This window comes from Calypte anna, chromosome 1, assembly GCF_003957555.1.
Source record: "Calypte anna isolate BGI_N300 chromosome 1, bCalAnn1_v1.p, whole genome shotgun sequence".
In the NCBI taxonomy this organism is placed as follows: domain Eukaryota; kingdom Metazoa; phylum Chordata; class Aves; order Apodiformes; family Trochilidae; genus Calypte; species Calypte anna.
In genome coordinates this window covers 106,000,557-106,016,780 of record NC_044244.1, presented here as the reverse complement: position 1 = coordinate 106,016,780, position 16,224 = coordinate 106,000,557, and the positions used below count along the sequence as shown (strand labels likewise).

The 16,224-nt window shown below is 39.7% G+C and overlaps 2 protein-coding genes across 7 annotated transcripts in view; both read left to right on the top strand.

Moving 5' to 3' along the window:
- The window catches only part of SYNJ1 (synaptojanin 1), a 61,363-nt gene extending 58,681 nt beyond the window's left edge, over positions 1-2,682 (top strand). For all 3 annotated transcript variants that reach the window (XM_030469498.1, XM_030469496.1, XM_030469495.1), the window contains one exon: positions 910-2,682. In XM_030469498.1, coding sequence (XP_030325358.1) covers positions 910-1,764 — 855 coding nt within the window. In that variant the 3' untranslated portion in view covers positions 1,765-2,682. The remainder of the gene's footprint in view (positions 1-909) is intronic.
- Positions 2,683-4,865: 2,183 nt separating this feature from the next.
- On the top strand, positions 4,866-15,379 carry CFAP298 (cilia and flagella associated protein 298). 4 transcript variants are annotated; one of them, XM_030469501.1, is made up of 8 exons: positions 4,866-4,910; positions 5,117-5,281; positions 7,104-7,271; positions 9,011-9,078; positions 11,191-11,349; positions 12,078-12,209; positions 14,328-14,423; positions 14,508-15,379. In XM_030469501.1, the coding sequence occupies exons 2-8, from the start codon at positions 5,143-5,145 to the stop codon at positions 14,616-14,618; spliced, it is 873 nt and encodes a 290-aa protein (XP_030325361.1). In that variant the 5' UTR covers positions 4,866-4,910; positions 5,117-5,142; the 3' UTR covers positions 14,619-15,379. The 4 variants fall into 4 exon arrangements, with proteins under 4 accessions (XP_030325361.1, XP_030325360.1, XP_030325359.1 ...); XM_030469500.1 differs by having other exon boundaries at positions 4,879-4,923; positions 5,116-5,281; XM_030469499.1 differs by having other exon boundaries at positions 4,881-4,936.
- The last annotated feature ends 845 nt before the right edge of the window (positions 15,380-16,224 follow it).

The following is a 16,224-nucleotide window of genomic DNA, read 5'->3' as shown; positions in this document are numbered from 1 at the left end:
TATATTAGAGAGATGTGTTAAAATGACAAATATGTTTTTGAAATTTGCATTTTCAGAAGCTATTTTAACTTAAGCTTAGTTCTTTGCTTTAGTTTAATATGGAGAGGCTCCAAACTATGTTCTGTCCGTGTGATGACTTGAACAAATTGTAGATATTCTACCTCTTTGGACAGTTGCTATAACATGTAAAAATTGCATTGCTGTTTGAAGAAGTTAATAAAAACAGGTATATCTTGTTTTTAAAAGATTAGGAAGTTCTGCAGATAAACCCCTGTCTTCCCCATTTGGCATTATTCTAAACAATGATAACTTGCCATTTCAAAATATTAAAAACAGAGGATTGTAGCTTCACTTGTCAAGAAGCTCTGAAGATGCCTACAGATGCATATGCCTACATAGAAATGTTTAAAGTGCATATACTAATCACACTAATTTTTCCTTTCATTGTGATGCTTAAATAATGCTTGTATCATTAGTGTCATAAACTCTCAAACAAGGAAATCTAGAGGGTTTTTTTTTTCCTATCTGTGCTGGGTTATCAGCTGTTTAGAATACAGCATAATTCCCCAAGTTTCTTGGGGATTTTCTGCTACAGTGCCCACTAGTGCTTTTGGCTAGGTTACTGACCTGCATGAAATGGATTCAAGTTGCATCAACCAATGAGGGGGGAAACTGTGTTTTAAGAACTAGTAGGCTTTTCTTCAGATGAGAGGCTAAGGGTTATTGTTTTCCGAAAAAGGGGCAATCATTCTACTACAAGTGCATTGTACAAGTTACAACCAAATTGTATTGAAGAAGTTTAAGCCCAGCAGCTTCTTTTCTTCTCATAGAAGAGTGAGAAAGGGGGAGTTAGTAATAATCTTGAAACAGATAGCCACATGATTACTAAGCACCTTGTTTTCTTTCCAGATTAAAACAAATGGAATATATGGCACTAAACTTGAAACACAGTTTAACAGTGACCCTTTTGAAGATTTGTCATTTAAGCTGCTTGTGTCAAAGATGCAGACGTCTGCTCGAACATCACCTGTTCCGACTTCAAACCAAAAGGAGTTCATACAGTTGCCTTTAGCAACACAACAAAATGCTGATCCTTTGAACACTGTAAATTGCATGCCATCAATGCCTCCCATTCCAACCTTTAACTCATCCCAGGAACATAAGCGCAGCTCTCCAAATCCATTTATTTCTAGATTGAATTGCACAAATCCATTCACCGAAAGAACTCCTAATGCTGGAAACCCATTTAGAGTGGAAACACAACAGTCTGAAATAACTTCACACTTCCTAGAAGGACGTGCTGCTTGCAGTCCTTTCCCTCCTCTAAATACCCCCAGCTGTAATACAAGCAAGCCTGTATTTCCTGTTGATGCATCTGAAAACACTTTTTGCTCACGAAGTAATTCTCTCATGGTAAAAAATGTACAGCCAAAAGGATGGGTAACGTTTGATGACGATGAGGATAATTTCAGTGTAAAGCTAAAGCCATCTAAAAGTGTTCCAGATTTTAAGCGAATCAGTTCCAGGAACTCAGCTGGATCTCCAGATTTGCTGGGCACTGAACAAAATACTTTTCTGAGTTCAGATTTTAATTTTGACAATGACTGGAACAGAAGTTCTACTGATTGCTTCTATACAATGCCAGCACAAAGAGCACCTGCACCTCCTATCCCATCAAGAATAACCAGCAACAGATCCCCTGCAGATCCTTTCACTTCTTTGGCACCTAAGGTGTCACCAACACAAGATGTTACAGAAAGATAGATGTTCAAAAATATAAGAATTTATATTTGTTGCTACATTTATCCAGTAGAGTAATTGGGCATTTGAGATTATTCTGTGTGCAATAATGTAACTGTCTAAAGCACTGAAATGTAATTCTACTCGTAAGCAGCCACTATTGTCTGTGTATAAATTTTGAATATGTATATATGGTAGAGCACAAAAAAATTGTCTGAAATGTATTAGAATCCAAATGTAATAGTGTTTGAATAGACAGAGAAAAGAAGGATGAGCTACTAATCTCATTAAAATATACCAATCTTGGAAATATTTTTTGCACAGGGAGCTCTTTGGTTTCTATTCCCCTTTGTGGAATTTCAAAAAAAAGAGGCTCCCTGCTGGTAGACTCACCTCTCCCTTTTTACTGTTTTGTTAATTGATATTTATAAGTATTTACCAAAGAGCTGCCAAAGTTTATTGAGATTTGAATGTTGACAAGTTTAGAAGTTGTTTAATTTATAACAGAGGCTATGGATATTTGTAAGGCTTATATTTGAATCTGAGGCACAAAAAAATAGTTTAATTTCAAAATGCAAACAAAACTCTGCATATTAATATATTCGATACTTGACTGCGTCAGTACATTTCAGTTATCAAATCTTACTGTGACATACACTCACTAGCATCACTTCAGTATAATTCTTCCATATCATCCATTCATTCATCACTCGTTTAAAGATACTTTTTTTTCCACAAATTGTAAAGAACTGATAGAAAGAAGTTACCCCCCAACCTCTGGAACTAAATTCCCCTTGTGTTTTGATACACAAAGCAGTCTTCACCAGTTGCAGACAACATATTGGAGTTTGATTGTCCCACTCTCCTCTTTTGCACGTTAGGAGAGCTTTCTTGTCCTTTAGAAAGACCTGAGTGAGGGAATCAGCAGCCATGTTCCAACATCAGAGAAGAAGAAAGGCTTCTTGCATGACTGAGTTGTCCATTCAGCATCCTCCCCATCTACTAGACATATTGTTGCATTTGTAAAATCTGACTTTCAAAGCAAAGGGGAGAACATCAATTCTCTAAGCTGAATAATATCATTCTGTCACTCTGGCATTTAAAAAGAAGGATTGAGTCTTCCTTGTCCAGAGACACTGACCATCCATGCTGTAGAGAGCAGCACAGAGGAAAGGGACCTGGGAGTTCTAGTAGACATAGGGATGGATGACCATGAGCCCACAATGTGCTCTCATGGCCAAGAAGGCCAATGGCATCCTGGGGTGGTGGTCGAGAGAGGTTCTCCTCCCCCTCTACTCTGGCCTGGCAAGGCCACATCTGGAATAGTGAGTCCAGTTCTGGACCCCCCAGCTCCAGGAGGTCAGGCAACTGCTTAAGAGAGTCCAGCACAGAGCCACAAAAAATATTAAGAGAGTAGAACATCTCTCTTCTGAGGAAAGGCTGAGGGAGCTGGATCTCTTTAGCTTGGAGAAGAGGAAACTGAGGGGTGACCTCATTAATATTCACAAATATGCAAAGGAAAAGTGTCAAGAGGATAGAGCCAGGCTCTTCTCATTGATGACCAATGCCAGGACAAAGGGTAATGGATGCAAGCTGGAGCACAGGATGTTCCATGTAAACATAAAAAAAAGCCTGGACAGAACAGGCTGCCCAGAGAGGTTGTGGAGTCTCTTTCTCTGGAAACATTCAAAACCCTCCTGGGTGTGTTCCTATGTGACCTACGCTAGGTGGTCCTGTCCTGGCAGGAGGATTGGACTTGATGATCTCTCAAGAGGTCCCTTCCAACCCCTAACACTGATTTCCTCTGTGCAGTGCTGCTTTGAGGCTAGCGAAGGCTAAGTTGCTATTAGATGTATTATGCTATAAAAACGCAACTCTGTGCTTTTATAATTTTCTAAAGTTCACATGACATTACATAAAATACAGTACTTTGTTTATCCTGAGGCAATTTAAAATAACTGATATCCTTAGCTCCACTTATATATGCTATAAAACCCTGCAATTCTCACAATTTGCAGTGTCTTAGGATGTGACTCATATAGGCAGCTGCATACTTTCATCCAAAGCTGAACATGTCACAGTGTTGTCATCCTTTGGGGGACTGCAAATCCATGCCTACATGCATTGGCTTACTTGCAAACAAACTGTACTGGTTCTGCAAAGCCAGGGACTGAAACACAACATACTAGCATTATATTTATAGTAGCAAAATACACGATGACAGTACTTTTTTAAATATTCAAATGCTATCAAGACATTATTTATAAAGTAATCCACTCTTCCTTTAAACAGTGTATGGTTACCCATGAGCTGCAGTTAGAGGAGTGACAGTAGTGAGTTTTATATTGTGCTTTTTTTCCATTCAGGTCATTAAACAGTACTTGTACATTTTAAACAGCAGTGGTACTATACTCTTTGTGCTTCAGTATGTGAATTACCTTGTTTTAAACTGTTGCTATAAACATCTGTGTGATTGGTGTTTTGGTATATTCCTACATTAGCAAAACAATTTGGGGGGACACTTTTTGCTAGTGGGAGTTACGTGATAGTTCTTTGTTCAATATTTAAATACAGTGATCAGAAACTACTGTCTAAAATGTACGTGGTATAGAGCACCTCTACACTTTATAGGATTACGGAGACTGACAGCAAAGTACCGCAAAGATCACAAGAAATGCTCCGAAAAAATAGTGTGTGTGCGTGTGTGTGTGTGTATATACATAGCTTACCGCTGTATCGTGTATTAACGGACGTAACTACTCGCAGAAGTTCTGAGAATACTAAGAATTAAAATTAGAACCGCTCAACACGTTTTCACGAGTTCTGTGTTCCCTGTGGTAAATGGCTCTGCTTCTTGTGCCGACCCACTCGCCTGGGGCCCGCCCGCCACTGTTCGACGGCTGTTCCCTCCCCAGCGCTGCGGCAGTGAAGCCCGGGGGCGTACGGCATTCCTCACCTACCCTGTGGAAGGCGGTGGTGTATTCATGAAATAAACGTACCTTCCCTTAAGACATTTCAGCTTCTTCTCTCTTTGTACCTCAGCTACCTTCTCGGGTCCCTCCTTTACTGGAAGCGCTTCGGGCCCTTTAAGCTTCTCCCGTGTCGGCAGCGGGAGAGCCGGAAGCGGAAGCGCTGTGGGTCCGGAGGGCAGGACCGGCGCCGGGTGGGAGGCACGGTTGCTCCGCTGGGCTCTGGGGTGGGTGCGTGGGGAGGGCGGGCGGTGTCGCGCCGCGCCCTCAGGGGTGGGACAGCAAGCACCGGGCGCAGCTTTACCCTTCTCGCCGCCGGTATCCAGGGACGCGGAGCGGTTGCTGCGGGGGGAAGAGGGGACGGGAAGCGGCCCTAACGGCCCTAACGGCCCCCCCTCACCTCACAGAGCCCGGCCCCGGTTCTGGCCCCGCCATGGTGCGGCTGCACGTGAAGCGCGGTGACGAGAGCCAGTTCCTGCTGGAGGTGTCTGTCAGCCATCGCCTCGCCGACCTGGCTCCTCTGGTCGCCCGCATCTACAATGGGAGGCTGAAAGTGCAGCGCCTCTGCTCAGGTACCGTCCCGCCGGGCTCCCCCCCAGCCGGCCTCCCCGCCAGCCAGCCTCTCGCCCCGGCAGCCACGGGCCCCGGCTTCTCCCCGTGTACTGGAGCGGGCTGGGACTCCTGCCCGGGCCTGGCCGCGCCTCCTGCGGGTGTGGAACTCTGAGGCGGGGGGACGGGCTGCTTCCAGAGCCCGGCAGCCCTGGGCGGGAGCTCTGCTCAGCCTTCTGCCTGAGGGTTTATGCCCTGCGGGCTCATAGGCTGGGAGATGAGGGGCGGCACTAGGAGGTGGTTTGGCAGTCACCACCCTGTAGCAGTTCTACGCTGATAGAAGTTAATACCAAGGCCTCATATCCTCCCCTGAGTTTAAAAGAGCAGTGAATTCCCACCCAAGTTGCTGAAGCATGTGTCAATTGCTACTTTCTGTTATTTTAGTAGTCCTTATTTTTTTTTGTGACCATACAGCTCTGAGCTTTCTGATGTACAAGGTTGTAAATTAACTCATCTGCTGCATGACCTAACTGCAGCATGTCCTGGCCCATAATGGCTAAATAATGTTTTGTGACCAGCAGCTTGTGCTACCTAATGCATGTATGGTGTGAGGCATGCACTTGCCATGTGATGGAGTGGCACTGGATGTGCTTTAACTCAGTTCAAGAGTCTGCTTTTGAAAAATATTTACTGTTTGTCCTCTGCTGAGGACGTTTTGGTTTGCATTACTTATCACTCGGGAAGGGCATGAAATTCCCTTCACATGAGACTGACCTGAAGGGTGACACCCATCTATGCCTGATGTGCTCCAGCCCCAAGTATGTGTAGTGTATGAGGCTAATTTGAAATGAAACCAACACCATGGTTACAATATTTCAGCCCTCACTCTTTTTATGAATCTGCTGCTGTTGCTACACAGTCCTTGCTAATTTAGTCTTAGCCTTTATGGTTGTTTTATATGTGTCTATATACCCTGCCACAGGAACCCAGCTGCCATTTCTGGCCACTGGGGAACTGTGTCTGTTGTGAGATGGAGATGCTTTAATTAATATGGTGATGGTAAAGAGGCTGGAGGTCCTTCAAGGAAAGGATGCTATGAAGTGGGCTGACAGCTGGATAAGTTGTTCTGGGGGAGATTAGTGCGTGTAGCTTGCAGGCTGTGGATCAGATGCTGTAGCTAGATAACACGGTTAGGAAACTGCATCCACGCACTGTTCTCACTGTCAGACTGCATTGTAACCAGCACTTAAACCTCTCTCTTGACTCAGCTAGAATTATGCTGAATTGTTGCTTTTTGATGAGACATAAATTGCTGTAGAGATTTTTATTTCATACTGGGTATGAATCTGATCCTTTGGATCAGATGCAGTATGGACAAAACTATGGTTTAATTATGTATTTTCTCAACTGCAAAGAAATTAATTACTTCATAACAAGAAAATGTTTTTCCATTTTGGAAAAAAAACCCAAACCAAAACAACAAAAACTTGCTTTTCCAAAACTACTTAGAAAAATTAATATATAGTCAGCTAATGCGGACCAAGGTACTACCAAAAAGAAAAAGATCTTCACGAGCAAATATCATCTAGGTTTGTGTCCCTGGAGGTGTAATTTGTTGCATTGTTTGATGTATGTATGAAATGTATGAACTGTAATTACAGGATATATATATATATGTGTGTGTGTATGTATACACATACCTGATTATTTATTCCATATACCAAGCTCTTTAAAAACTAAAGGCTAGGAGTAAGATTTGCCTGCATGTACATAATGTGAAAGGCTTTGTGAATGTATGTGGTCAATAATGCATATTTTTCATCTCATTTCCTAAAAAATGTGAAGAGATGGAGGAGCTGGCAGAGCATGGCACTTCTTTGCCTTATAACATGCAAGGACTGACAGATGAGCAAATTGAAGAACTGAAGTTAAAGGATGAGTGGGCAGAAAAGTGTGTACCCAGTGGTGGAAGTGTCTTCAAGAAGGATGTAATGGGGCGAAGAAATGGACATGGTAAATCAAGTGTAAATGTTTGTTTCTTTCCCTGCGGGCCTGGTTAATCTATAATGTAATGACAAATGTGAACTATAATTCTTGACCTTTCACTTTTACCTCACTGGCCTGGAAGAAATAAAAAAAAAAAAAACAAGTAGTTACTTAGTATACATATTTCAGGCCAAATGTTCTGTAAATAAACTATATTAAAGGCAGTCATAGATTTGTTAAGTAGTAACTGTTTTAAGAGCCTCTTTTCACAGAAGATCAGCTAAGTTATCGGTTACATACAAAAGTCACTTGGTTTGGATTAAGACCTAGTGTAATGGTGATTTAAAAGCCTAAATGGTAATATATTTGTTCAGCACATATACTGTTTAACTTCGTAGCTATGGCACTAGGAAGTAAACTCCAATGATAAGTAAAGAATTATCAGAAGCAACCTTGACTGTTTCACTTTAATTTAATCTCATTTGTAACTGTATCCTTGTGTACTGTATTTCTTCTGAGGCTCCAAGGTACGTTCACAAATTGTTTTTCTAATATTTCTCCTTTTTTGTCATTCACTGTAACTGAGACTTAACTGAACTCACTCCTGTTAGTTTTTCTTTCTGCTACCCCTGCCAAGTTGTTTTACCTTGGCACTTGGTACGTGTGTCAAGATCCACTTTACAAACGCAGGAGGACTGATTGCAAGGAAGAGATGAAGATTGTTGTCATGTTGTCTGTCCCTGTACTCCTGACACCACAACAGCCCTTGTCTGTCAGGGCAGCAGGCCTTTAGATGTTGGTTTCAGGGCAGCTCAGTTAAGGAGAAATCTTTGAATAGGGTTGTCTTGTCATACACAAACAGCTTGCTTACTCCAAGTGTCTGATTTTGGGAAAGGTAATTCTTCTGACACAACACATTGCCCAATCAAATTTAAGTCCTTGCTGACCTTGATGAACAGTTTATGTTACAGCTAAATGCTTCCCCTTCCAACTGTGTTTTCAGAATTAGCCGGGTGTCTTGTATGTGGGCAGACAAAGCCTGTCTTTTTGGCATGGTTATAAGCATTGTCAGGCCTTTCAGTAAAAATTTGCAAGCAGCTTTAGGATGAGGACAACACCACTTGTGTTTGTCCTCTGGCATTTATTTGTTAGTGGGAGGATAGCTTTGTAATATTAACAAAGTTGTAATATGGACCAACATGCAAATATGTGCCAAACTAAATACCATCAAATGTATTTCAATGTTCAGCTGCAAATGAGTATGATTTAACTGTATTTTTGCTTTTAAGGGGAATCTTTTTATAACAATTAAAATATGTAACTATAATATAAAATGCACACTGTATTTGCAAAGCTATTTTTGATGTTAGGCTGAAATTTGGATTGGAAAAAACAAGTTCTTGTCTCTTGTATGCACATCTGTCAGCACAGCCCACAATAGTCCCAGGTATGGCATGGGAAAGAGATCCCTGGTTTTGGTTGTGGTGAGTATGAAATTATAGCTGTTGCTTTCTACTCGGTACTTTTGTCCCAAATGAAGGTCCAGATACCAGTCATTTTGTCTCTCCCAGGAGAAATCCTGTTTTGTTTCTTAAATAGGTAGGAAATATGGCAATGAACTGTCAAAATGGTAAATAAATTGCAACTCTTGCTTTGTGGTTTAACAGTGTTTAATTTGATTAGGGTAGAGAATAACCTGCACAGTTTGTTTGCTGGGTATTTTTATAGGAGGTGTAGACTGTTAAATATGTGTCTTCTATTTTTAGCTCCAAATGAAAAAATGCAGCAAGTTATAAAGAAGACAATAGAGGAAGCCAAGGCATTAATCTCTAGGGTAAGTTTTCTGGAGTAGCATGTGGAATGTGGAACTTTGTTAGTAGCTTCTGGGTAACGGGCAGTTTAAGAAAAATCTTGGCTAACAATTTTTGAGTGATACCATGAAGTGATGTGAATAGTCTAATAAAAACTGACATTTCTGTTAATGATTTTCTTAATGGCTTTTGGCAAGCTGGTTCAACAAGTTAAGGAATGAGATATTAAACTCCAAGTGAATGCTGGCAACCGAGACCACATTGAATGATTAAATAGCATTTAATTTTATCCACACACTCTTAATTTGCTGTTGCTGCGTTCCTTAGGCAAATGCTTGTTGTCTTTTCTGGTGAAAAATTAACTGCATTCTGTGGTGTTCCTGGAATAAAATACCTTTTGCTCATTAATATAGTATTCCTAGTTTTATGTATAATTAATTGGAAAATTTTGTTCTAATCTCTTAAATTAGGCCTGGGCTTTGCAAGCACTCAGACTCATGGTCAGTCCCAATGAGTCTGTGTTTAAAGACAAGCACAAGGCTATGTATTGATGGGACTGTGGTCTCAACTATTCAACTTTGCTTCACCAAATCTGTAGATGCTCTTTATTGTGTCTCAGCTCTCACATGACTTTGAAACACAAATTCAGTAATACTTATTATCAGATTGCTTTTTTCATGAACATCTGCAAGCACTTTTCTTCTCTCCGCTCCTAGAGTTGTGTGGAACTTTAAAATAGCTTTAAACCAGTTAAGCAAATAGATAATGTTACTGATTTTTTTTGTGAAGCCTGTGCACTTAAATCAGCCTTCTTGACTGTTTCCTTGCTGATAACAGTGTCATACCAGTGATTTAGATGAGCAGGTCAGTGTTTCCAAAGGCCTTGTAGAGGCAAGCACAGAAGCTGCCCTGTCACCTGGCAGTGCTTCCAGTGCACTGTGTTGCATCAAACCTTTCCTGAACTGAGTCAGGATTTCAGCCAAACTTTTTCTGAGTCATAGCAAAATCTACTCAAAATGAGAGATGTTTCGGATTTAATCTTCTGGACTATAAAGACTTTTTCCAGGTGGGCTTTTTTTTTTTTATTATTGGATTGCATCTCATAGACTTTTTATAAAAAGGGAGCATATTAATAATATGTAGTTTTACCTCTCCATTAAAAAATATCTGCAGATCTGGTCTCTACTTTGCATGTCTTCCTGGGTGAAGCTTCCAACTAAATATCATGTTGTCATTTGCAATTAAAAGTTGCAAAATTGTCACAGTGAATAGTGGCTTACTTCAAAAATGACTGCCATTCACTTGTAAGTGAAATTAAGGATAGTTAGTGATTTGTTAGGTTCGTCACTTACAATGATGAAAATAAAGAAATACTTAAAAAAAAAAAAAAAGTTGATCATCTGCAGTTGAGACACTGATTGTACTAGCCTAGTTAAAGAAACTTAACTAGATTAAGAATGTCCACAAGGAGGCAACATTCACTTACTCACTTTTTTATAAGCCTTGTTACTTAAAATATTGGAACAGTTAAATCCATAAGCAAAATTTTCTTCTCTTCAGATGTGTCTTGTTTTTCCTCTATTTGTTGCAGTAGGATTTGGAATGATCTCATGTATTTAATCTTGAAGATCTCTGCATTAGCTGTGCAATATGCCAAAGTTTGACTCTTCTGCTCAAATGTGCTGTATATTTTTCCTCAACTTTTAGGCCCTTGCACTAGCTCTCACTTGAATTCTACTGTTTTGAATCTTGTTCATGAATCACAAGTACTTGGAAAAAAAAAAACCAAAACAACTCCCCATCCAGTTTCTGTGGTCACACATACTGGTTTGAATCCCTGTATCCCACAGCCATCTGTGGCTAAATGCCTCCTGCACAGCTTAGTGAAGATCTCTCTTCTCCCTTGCCTCCCTCCCCAAGTAGAAGCAAACTAAGTGGAGGGAGGAAGGACTGTAGTCATATATCAGAAGTCAATATTCAACTGAGAAAATCTGCATTCCCTGCATTCCTTGTATCTTTGTGCAGCCAGTTAGCTTTGTTCAGATATCCCCCTGTTGAACCTTTGAACTGACCACAAAGCAGACCCTTTCTGCATGCTTGTTTTTAATTGCCAATGATCCCTACCTGTGTTTCAGAAACAAGTTCAGGCCAATGTGTGTGTTAATATGGAGACGGTGAAAGATGCATTGGACCAGCTCCGGGGGGCTGTGATGATTGTGTATCCAATGGGATTGCCTCCACATGATCCAGTTAGGATGGAGTTTGAAGATAAAGAAGACTTGTCAGGAACACATGTATGCAGTAATGTATTTGGATTATATGTAGTTCCTGGGTTAAACGTGTATACTGTTCTCCATTTTATCAGTGAAGATTGTTTTCATTTGCATGACGAATTTTGTTTAATATTTTTATCTGATGTCTTGATTATTTATATTTTTAACAGAACTCACCAGCCTCCAAAAGGCATGTAAAACAATAACAAGGTTTTTGACAGTAAGGATCTTCTGTGACACTGTCACTGGCACTGATGACAATTCAGTGGTTGGTGGGTGTAGTAGTGGTCTTAAGCTATGCAGAGAAGTTTATACCAACTTAGAAGTAATTAATTAATGTGCTCACAATGTATCTGGATTACCTTAAAGAACTTGACTTGGTGCCAGAAGCACACTGACAGTTTAACTAGAAATAAGATGAAAGAAGTTTATTTCAAGGTTATTTCTAGTGTTACATACAAAGTTGAGTTTACGTTCAGTTTTGGACCCATTTCTAAATAGTTTGTCACTTCTCTCTGATGCTAGTGGTGAGGAATTACTGCCCAGAGTGTTTATATTAAATCGAAATTGAATGTAATATGCATGAAAGTGCTGTAGATTGTTATGAGGAGAAAAATGAAGCAGCAGTGTAATATCAGGTGAATTATGCTGGCCTTTTTGGTAAGAATTCCAGAATTTTTTTCTGGTTTTGAAAAAAAGCAGAAAACAACACCTCCCAACACTTCACTTTTTTTCTTTTTTCTTCGCAGGCTGGACATGCAGTTATAAAAGAATCACAAGCACAATTATGGTGGGCAGGAAAGGAATTGAAAGAAACAAAGTTGCTCTCTGACTATGTAGGCAAAAATGAGAAAACAACCATCATTGTCAAGATACAAAAAGTAAGTATCACTGGGAGGTTTTTTTAAAAGTTATTCACCTTTGTCTGTCTAATTCTCTGTGGAAGAAAATCCATAAACTTTATGGATTAGCCTTGTTCCAGCTTGCGTGTCTTAAACCTGCCCTATTTTAAGATTTTAAGTTATTATATTCTAAGTTTTTCTTTAGTAATTCTTCTGCCTGACAGTTAAATGCTGTAGTTGCTGTTACTTGATCTATTGCACTTCTCTAAAGTACAGCAGAGAGGTATTTAAAAATAGATTAAATATAAACTGAAAAGTTTACAAAACCTCAACTTGGCTTTTGATTGCAGCTCAGTGCAGAGCACTGAACAGACCCAGACTTTCAATCTGCCTGTTTTTTCTAATTATACTTGTGGGTGTTTTTCTCACCATATTCTCTCCTTTAAAAAGCAGTTTTCAAGTTTTGTGCACATGTGGTATGGATACCTCTCATCCCATCCCTGTTTCATTCTGTTCTGCATCTGAAGATGCTGTCTGTAACTCAGTAGTTTCAAGTCTCTGATGTCCCCAGTTTCTTGATGGCAGGTCCTCAGACTCTCTCAGTTGCCTTGAAAATGTGCACATGCCTCCTTTTTGAGTGGACACAGCTGGTGGAAGAGCCTGAACTTACACTGTCCCAAAGTGTTCAGTGAGAATTTGCTGAGTACTACAAGCTGCTGGATCTGCACCACCCAGTTGTGCTGTCAGCGTCAGCTCACCTAAAGTTCCCAGCTGAACTTTTTTTACAGAAATGAGACTTTACAGTCATCAGATGTGTTTGAAGCAGATGAGGCCTTCTGAACAAAAGTCTGAGTCATTCTCTGAAGTAATGATCTAAAATGAGGGAAAGATCTCTGCAGCTTATAGACTGGCAAAAGCCCATCATTAAATGTATGTTGGTGTCTGAGACAATGGTCATGTTCTTGCAATATCAGAATTAGCACCAAGCTCCTGGGACTGATCATTGGTTTTTGGACAAAATTATTTTGTACCAACAGCACAGTTGTGCTCATCTTGTGTGAGAATGCCACACTCAAGGGTGTTCCAGTTCATTTTCAGAGCTTTGTCAGAAGATGCTCACGCTGTTCATGTGTTTGTGTATCTGTGTGTATATATATATATACATACATATATATAATCAGATTCAAAGGGTGTTTTTCTGAATGTCATATTTATCAGAGTGCTTAGCATAGCTCAGAGTTATTCTTGATCTGTATTTCATTTCCATATCAGTGATAACTTCTGTGCCACACAAAGTGTTAATGGTTATGGCAGATATTATTATCTGCAGGTGTCTGTAATAGACTCAAAAGATAAGTCAAATGATCTATGTGTTTGTTATTTAGAAGACTGTAATTGCTTTCTCTTTTCTGTCAGGGTGAATGAAAAATTGTGACAACAGGAATTGAAGGGCAGGTTTCTAGGAAAGTCTTAGTATTTAATTAGCTGATGGACTTCTTCATAGGATGCGAAGAAGTACAGTGGTTTTCTATCTGACAAAGGACACCTGCATTCTTTGGTTGGAGAGCTCAATTAAACCACTTCAGACCCTTTTTGTTCCAGAGAGGAACCATTTCCATTCAAACTCTTCTCTTTATTATTGTTGATAGTAGCTGTCATCATCTGTTTTCTGCTGTGAGCATCATTTATTCCATGAGGACAATTGCCTAGGGAAAAAAAATGTAACAAATAAAATTTATTTATAATGTTTTGTAACTGCCTTCCTTCCCTGCTTTAAAAAGTCGTGTGTCCTCTTGAATTGGCATTAGCAAGAGAGCTAGAGATGGATGGGCCTATCCTGAGAGGTCTAGAACAGCCTTAAAGCAGAGATTTATTATGTCTTTCAGAGCAGAAGTTTGGGTAAAATAGTTTCAGTTCTGTTTGTAGCTTCCATTGACATCCACAAAATTGACAGCATGGTTCAGATAACTGAGACAAAAAACTAATTCTCACTTGAATGCAGCGGAAGCTCCTCAACATGTATTTTCCTGTCCTTAGGGGCTTTATGAAATTTGAAAAATTCTTTTGTCTGAAGAAAGATTTTGCTGTCTTTGCATAGCAGCTTCTCTTTTGTAACGCAAATGCCATCATAAATAAAATTTATTATTTCCCTTTCAGAAAGGAGAAGGAGCTCCAGGACGTGAACCTCTGATTAGTCATGAAGAACAAAAACAGATGATGCTGCATTACTACAGAAAGCAGGAGGAACTTAAGGTAACAGTGTCCTTTTTACTGTACGTGAGCTGACCACAAGTGACACTCTTTGCTGCCACCTTAAGCTGTCTCTTCTTTTTACAGAAACTAGAAGAGGATGATGACGACTCATTTCTAAATGCTGAGTGGGCAGACAACCAGGCTTTGAAAAGGCAATTTCATGGTGTAAAAGACATCAAGTGGGGGCCAAGGTGAAGCTCTGCAAACACCTCTTGAAGCTGTTTGGTTGATACATTTATTTGCAATGAAGAGTTGTGTGCTGTAGATTCTGCTGACAAAAGCTGAAGTTTCCACTTCCGTAGCAGATGCCCCTTTCAGCCTTAGTTTTTCAATAAAAAATTTACACTTCTGTGTGGCTGTAGCAGCATTCATCTCTGCAAGGAGCAGAGTCAATCCTGTTGAAGTCTGTCATTATATTAGAAACTTGTAACTTGAATATTAGAAACATTAATTTAAATATTGAAACGTTGAGCTATTTTGTAGATAATATAGCCAGTAAATATGCACTAGAATGTTTGGTATCGTTTTGAGTGGTCTTTATACTTTCTTCCTGATTCTTTTATTTCTTTTAGAGGGTACATTGTGTAGAAGGTAACTTACAAAATAAGAAACCATTTTTTCTAGGCTAATGCAGTGAAAGTGTTTTTTATGTGCTTGTTTGCATTTCAACATAGCTTGTTTTGAAATATCACTTTCAAATTAATCAACCTCTTAACAACTGTTTAAAGAAAGTATTTTTGTATAAAAAAAAATAACTCTAAAAAGCTTAATTTTAATTCTTTTTGTTTAGTGTTCTTTGACACTGAAAACCATTCTTGGTCAGTTTAACAATCTGTTAGCCTTGATGCTTTTATAAAGAGATTAGCACAAATCTGTTTACAAAAGCAAGTATCTCTTGTAAGTAGATTGGTTGCAGTAACACCAAATTTAATAAAGCAAGATCTTTAACATGGAAATATTTCTGCTGGACTGAAAGTGCTTAGTTTCTAACAGATCATGATTTTATAATCATAAATCAGGAAATTTATCAGGCAGTGTTTTCACCTTATGCTTTATGTTTAGGATCCTGTTAACATTTCTAAAACTTATCATCAGTCAGTTTTGGGTTCAAGACTTAGAAACAAAGAAAGTGCTGGTAGATTTGAAGCAAATGTGTCTGATTTTAATGAGGATTCTGGTTTGGGATGTTGGCTGGCTGATGCATAATCAGATCTCTATAATTATCTGGATAGATAATTAATGTTTAGCAACAAGTTGCTCAAGTTTTCCATGTTTAGATTTCTGTGTCCTTAAACGAATTGCTTTTCTCTGGAGGCAGATGTGCATCCTTGTCAGGTCACTGAGCAGTGGAAAGCCTGGGGGCTTGAAAATTTTCTGTGAGGAGCAACTGGGTGTTAGAAAAAAGGTGACCTGGTGTGGGCTCTCACAGACAGCACCTAAATTGTCTTCATTCACACCCCAAGCAGTTGTGCCTGGGGCTGCGGGGAGCTGAGGAAACCCAACTCTTCAGTGCAGTGTAGAACTAGCAAGCCAGCTAAGGACACTGGATTTCTAGTTTGCAGTTTCTTCAGGATACGAAAATTGTCCCTCTGCACATCTGCTTCCTTTCCACCTGAGCCAAACTATACACATTCACAAACCCCATTGGTCTTGAGAAAGGCACTTGCTGATCAGCACATAGCTCAGGTCAGATTTTAATGTAAAAATTTTTTTCAAGGGGTCACTTTCTGGTACTGTGGGGGTAGGGCTGCTCAGTAGCTCTGGAAGTCATATGGGGTTGTGTTTGCTGTCTGAAGTTAAA